This window comes from Papilio machaon, chromosome 12 (genome assembly GCF_912999745.1).
Source record: "Papilio machaon chromosome 12, ilPapMach1.1, whole genome shotgun sequence".
Classification (NCBI taxonomy): Eukaryota; Metazoa; Arthropoda; class Insecta; order Lepidoptera; family Papilionidae; genus Papilio; species Papilio machaon.
The window spans coordinates 794,687-801,325 of record NC_059997.1 but is presented as its reverse complement, the minus strand read 5'-3'; the positions used below and the strand labels follow the sequence as shown (position 1 = coordinate 801,325).

General features: G+C 33.0%; 1 protein-coding gene across 1 annotated transcript in view; it reads right to left on the bottom strand.

The window, feature by feature from the left end:
- Positions 1-3,317: 3,317 nt before the first annotated feature.
- Positions 3,318-6,639, bottom strand: part of LOC106718933 (protein embryonic gonad) — an 80,360-nt gene continuing 77,038 nt past the window's right edge. The window contains exon 3 of the mRNA XM_014513137.2: positions 3,318-4,414. Within this exon, the coding sequence (XP_014368623.2) occupies positions 3,482-4,414 (933 nt within the window). The 3' untranslated portion in view covers positions 3,318-3,481. The remainder of the gene's footprint in view (positions 4,415-6,639) is intronic.

The following is a 6,639-nucleotide window of genomic DNA, read 5'->3' as shown; positions in this document are numbered from 1 at the left end:
GAGTTTACAAATGAGTGCATTATATTTTTCGACATTCTGACTGCTCTGATTGCGTTGTAAGGCGTAACGTTAAATGATCACTGCGATATATGTCATAATTAATATTACTTGATTAACCTTTAAAATGTAACGCTCGCTCAAAAAACCCCGTGTTATTCGAGTAGTGAAAATTCCTTCGTCTGTAAACAACTTATTAATTTAAAGCACAATGAGGCAATTGTTTCATGGAAAATTCATTGTCGTCAGATGTTCTTAGGTTACCTAATTACATAATGTTTTGATGCATACAGAAAATTAAAGGAAAGAACTTTCGTAGTAAAATATTTTTCCTCGAATAGTAAAGTTGAAAATGGTACGGATTGATATTATATTTATTAGATTGATAGAAGAGATTCTAGTGTTTACTAGGGCTTTTTTGCAATTTGCAGTCCTTGGCGTCGATATCTATGAGGAAGTTGTAAAATTTTTGAAATAAATGTTACAGCAAAATTATTCCACTCCATATATTAATGTTACTCCAAAAATACAGTTAGACACTGTTTAGTAAGACACGTGTTTTAACCATTTCGCCGGTGATATTATAGACACCAATGTGGTTATAAAAGAGTATGTTTTGAAATATGTATCTCTAATTAGTACTTCTGGTATAAGTACTTTGTTATTTACAACATTAACATTGCATTTCGTACGCAGTACGGTAATGTCTTATATCAGCGTGTGATAGGGTTGACATGTTTAGCTAAAATGTAATTGAAGCACTGGCAACATTTTATATGGTTATGTTCTATATCTTATATAGTCTTAGGTAGCCTTCTATATACTTAAATGGATGTAAAATAGATAAATATGCTTTTAATTGTAGCAAACACTGTGTTGACCTTTACTTCGCTTGATAATTTTAATGTTTTACGTTAATTATTAACTTCTAATGAAAATTCAAGATGGCCGTATTTAATTCGCATATACAAGGTTAAAGGGCGGATTTAAGTCAATAATTAATTACATATTGCTCACAATTATAAATTAATTTATAATTTAAAATGATGTTTACTAATTGTACTCATTCGTGATAGTGATGTGTCTAATTCTAATATATCTAATAAACTTGAATCGTAGAATACAAAATCATTGTAAAGGATTACCACCATCGGGACATTTACTCGTATACAATACGATCATCCCTTTTGCTTAACCTAAAAAACTATATTTACTATAGATGTTTCGAATTTTGATGGATTTCAGGCCTTTTTTACTAATTTTTATTTTACCTGGTTAGGTGAAATGCATAACGTACGCAAAGGGCTTATAATGCATTGCGGGTCCAGTACAATAATGGACTTAGGACCCTGTTTAGGCTGCTGAGCTTCTGCTCACGCGAGGCAGCGTTATAAGGTACATACAACTCATTGTTGATGGACTAGGTTTGAACTATCCATTATTAGACACGTGAACACTGTAATTTCCGCGTACCGCCGCGTTGTGGAATGGTCTGTCCTCGGCGGTTTTTCCAACCGCTACCAACACCATCCGATATTACCATCTCAAAGGCCGGCAACGCATTTGCGATTCCTCTGGTATTGCAGATGTCCATGGGCGTCGATGAACACCTTGGTGTTCCCGCTGCTCGTTTGCCCCCTTCTCTTATAAAAAAACAACACTGCGGGTTATATTCCTTAAATAATATGAAAATTTCAAAGTAAAATTGTATTGAAAATATATAAATAAATAAAACGACTCAATAAAGGCACTCGCGTTTATTCTTTCATGAAATATATTAAGATTTATTTTATAAACGTAAAAAAAAATTAAACACAATAATAATATCAATATCACACTGAAAACAATAACAACCAATTATTTTAAGTAAATTGTAAACTTAGGAATGTATTAGAGTTAACATTTAATTAACCATAATTTTAATATTGACTTCTCTTCGTATTCTTAATAAATTTTACTACAAGTTTATACAAAAATAGGCAATAGACAATAACTTAAAGTTTTAAATGACATCAATTAGTCATCATCAAGTAGTCGCTTTTTGTGACCTCTGTTTGGCTTCTAAGTTCTACTAAGCCAGAAAACGGATGAAAATACGGTTTTCACCAGCATGCAGGTTATTTATTCCGGATGGTTTGTGTGCATATTTCATTATAATTAAGGTTTAGTATGCATGAATAAACAGTAGAAATCTGAACCTTTTTCTGCCTTTAACAGTTCTGAAAAATAGTTCCCAATATATCACGGTCATAAACGATAAACGTAACCGAAAAATCAACTCAAGGGTTGGTGCAACCATTTTTACAAAATTTTAACTTATAGACGGTACATCATCGGTACATACTGAAATGACAGAAAAGAGATCAGATGTTTGTCCTTTGCCATCCGGGCGAAGCCGGGGCGAGTCGCTATACTTTTATATATTTATGTAAATGTTATATTCTTTCTTTTAAACCCGGCATATATGAACTTAAGCGGTCAGTGCAATGTCAGTAGCATTTTTTATCGGGTGACAGCAAACTACGGTCCGGGTATAGCCAACATTAAGCACCTATTTTGTCGGCCTTGTGCTAATTTGCTAATTGCACTTTATTTTTTGCATTTAACATTTGGTAACTAAAAATATTATGACAAATGAAAGTTGAATTTAGGTTTAGAAAAAGTCTAAGCAAATAAGTAGAGAGTAAATATTAAATTAAAAATTAACATCATTAAATGGCATATTATAAGGAAATGTATCAAAGTATCAAAACATCTCCAACAAACGAAACAAATAACGAATATGTATAGTAACATGCGAGACAAAAATTCAAACATAAATCCACTAAACTATATTAAAATATTGACAAATTATACTAAATGTTGCTTAATTAATTAATATGACTCAGTAAACTGGCCTAAATACTAAAATAAATACTTAGATAAGTTGCTTCAAATCAGATATATAATACAATTTATCTTAAATTTATTTGTACATTTGATAATTTTGAGCTTCACGATTCGACTGGCCGTTTATCCCATTATATAAAATTAATTGGTAATATAACTAACACTGGCATTTTACATAAACTGGCACTGACACTGGCACATTGTAAATTACACTTCGTACATAACTATATTATGTATTTCTCATTATTTTAATTCAAATTATATTTACACCAATAACTCTCTCAGATTTATGATATAACTGCTTTCATTTTTACTATATATATAGATTTATGTTCGAAGTTTTATTATACAAATAGTTTTCTTAAATAGATAAAACTAATATTTTATAATGTTGAAAGCATAGTTATAGCAATATGTACATAGTGGTAGCAAGTTCAGGTAATAGTAGAAGAGAAATTGTACTTATCACTAAATACTGTATGGCAGAATATAAGATAGTCATTTTTAATGTTTATCTAATTAGGAATAATTTTCAATATGAATCATAAAAAAGTTATGATTCCTTGTGATTTTATTATCAAAAGAAATTCTATTCTCATCCAGTCATTGGAACTTCTTCTGTCCGTTTCGGTACAAGACTTAAATCAAGTGGATTCTTCATAATTTCTTTAGCGTTATCTTCATTTAAATCAATACTTAATTCTGGTTCAGAATCGCTGACTTCATCTCTTTTTGGACTTCTGAAGAGTACTGCAGTTGATTTTATAGATAGATCTATCGGTTGATCTTGTTCTATAGCTACGCCGGCTACGGCAGGGGAATGGAGCAAGAGATCGCCGCCGTTGCGCGACGGCCACGCAGGGACCCCAGGGGGAATTGACCTAAAGTTCTGTATTGCGGTCGGTAAAGGCAGAAAAGAGGTACCTCTAGAAGGATAGCTTGGTGTAGACGAAGCGGTACTAAAAGGAGAAGGTGGCAGAGTAGAAGGCTTTTTTCTTCGTAATTCTTTACTTTGATTTCTAAGCGCTTGCAATCGTACATCTTTTTCACTGCATGGAGACGACGCTGGTCTAAAAATACTTAATCCGCTCGTACTCCTCGAGCTGTTATCATCTTCAGGATCCGCTGATGAAGCTCCGGAGTCGGATGGTGAGACGCTTTGTCTCGTTACTTCATCGCCAAAGGGTATCTTTTCTGAACTCTTGTAATATTCAGCTAATGCGGCGGCTGGGAGTAGGTTCGTTGGTAAGAATGACGGATTGATATTCGAATTAAAAGTAGGAGGCGATTTACTTGTCTGCATTTGTTGTATATGCTGTTGTTGTTGTTCTTGCAGCAGGCAGTGAATTTTAAACCAATTAGATCTTCTCCCGTATCTCGAACCGGACTTGGACATCCCGACGAGCAAACATTTCCGCAACCGGCATGCTTTGCAGGCGGTTCTATTTTTCTTGTTGATGACGCACTCTCCATTGTTCTTGCATTCCGATATCGAAGATAAGTTGTTGTATGTCCGCCCAAAGAAGGACTGTAACAAGAGAAAATTCCAATATTAATATATGTAAATTCACAAAGGTCGATTCGTTTTAGCGAAAAGATGACGATACTGATTTCTTATATGCGGTTGCATTAATTTAGCTTACATTATCGACAGGCTTCCGTTGCCATAAGAAATGGCAATTTATAAACGTTACAGTTAAGGAGAGCCTCATATTTGTATTCAATTTACCCGGCCCTGGGCAGAATTAAAAACTACATTTTTCAAAAAGTCATCATAAAGAGCATCGTGCTCGGATCGAAATGTGGGTCAGTGCGAAGGAGGCCGTACCTCACGCTTAATATTGCAGAAGTGCTCTCACGTCCTGTTGCGTCTTTGACGTAAGTAATGGGAGAGTTCTGAGGATTTTTTAAATATATTTGGAAGTTACCCCGCTGCGACCGGCCTCGGCTCTTTTCTTAGCCAATTAAATTCGTACAAAAAACGTAAAATATGTGATTGTGTTACAGTTTCACCGAGCCTCGCCGTTGTCGGTGCGATTTTAGTGCTAAATTATGATCTGTCGTATTATTAATTTGGGATTATGACAATATTTTTTATTGCTTATTGCATTTGAACGGTCCTTTTTTGTCTTATGCAAATGAACCTTTGAATTTGCATTTTTCTTCAATCTAACCTAATCTGCAAATTAACAAAATGGAAATCGGTCGAAGCTTAATTTTGTGATGATTAATATTTTAATCTTTGTATTTTGTACTAAAACTAACTACTTATAAAATTGGATCAACATCACATACCAAAATTGATTTGGCAATGTACAGTTATTGACTTCTAAGAATTTCCAGCAATATTTTAATATGTGGTCAAGATTGTCACATTTAAAAACATGAAATTACAAATAAAGACTTCACCGTAGCCATATGAAGACATTCTCGACACCCACAGACAATATTCATAGCGTACTTATAACCAGAATTCTAGCGGTAAAGTTAACAATTGGTCTAATTTAGAATTACAAGTATATCAACTGGAATTGTCCATTTAGAAGTATTCTTTCACTAACTTCTAACAAAATAATAACTTAAAAATTTAAACCAAAAGTTGTGTGTTATTTATTTTTTTATTCTGTACCAGCAGTTGCTAACGACTTCATCCGCGCGGAATTAAAAAAAATAGTCAATGTCACGCGGGTATAGTGTAGTTTCCCAACAGTGAAATATTTTTTCAATTCGGTTTAGTTACGGATTCTATTTAATTTTCATAAGATTGAATAGCAGTAAAATAACTTTTTAAGTATACAAAATAAAATGTTTCTTCTCTGAGAATTAAAATATAATAAACTAGCTTTTACCCGCGACTCCGTCCGCGCGGAATGAAAAATAGAAGACGGGGTAAAAATTATCATATGTCCGTTTCCTGGTTCTAAGCTACCTGCCCACCAATTTATATTCAAATCGATTCAGCCATTCTTGAGTTATTAATAGTGTAACTAACACGACTTTCTTTTATATATATAGATATAGATGTGTTACATCTACGTAGACATAACAGTGTACACAGAAGAAAATTACTTCAATGTCCAGTATGGAATGTAGGAAGATGTAATTTCGCGAACGCGTATTATATGAGTCACTAGATTAGAAATTTGAGATAAACCTCTTCCTTATGGGTGCGGATCGCGGTAAGAGATAGAACCTCTAATTGAGTAAAAGAGCCTCGTCCGTACGTGACTTGATTCAGTTTTGTTATTACGAGAAATATTACAGCGATAATTGTCTCTGGATATGTATTTTATGATTATGCTAACATCGCTTTATGACTCGTGAGTTTATCTGAACCTCTTATTCCAATACTGTATAAATAAATTAGTAATCCAATGTTTGATTTGTACGATAACATTATTGCAACAGTAATAGCATAATTTTATAATACTGCGTACAAATTCTATTAAAAGTTTCAATAGGAATTCATGGTTTATCATCCACATATTAGTTATTAATTCAAACTAATTCCAAGAATATTTGTGGATATATTTATAGTATGTAAACTAGAATCGATGAATGTTTTTTGAATATAGAATTATTATGCAATATGCGAAGAATTACATCGACAGAAAATATTGTTATCTTTGTTGTTTTGAAGTAAAATGAAAGGGATAACAATATCTATTTGTATATGTTTGTTTTGTCAGTGAAAATAAGTGGTAAGAAATTAAAAACAAGTTAAATATAACATATGACTATGAATAAGGCACC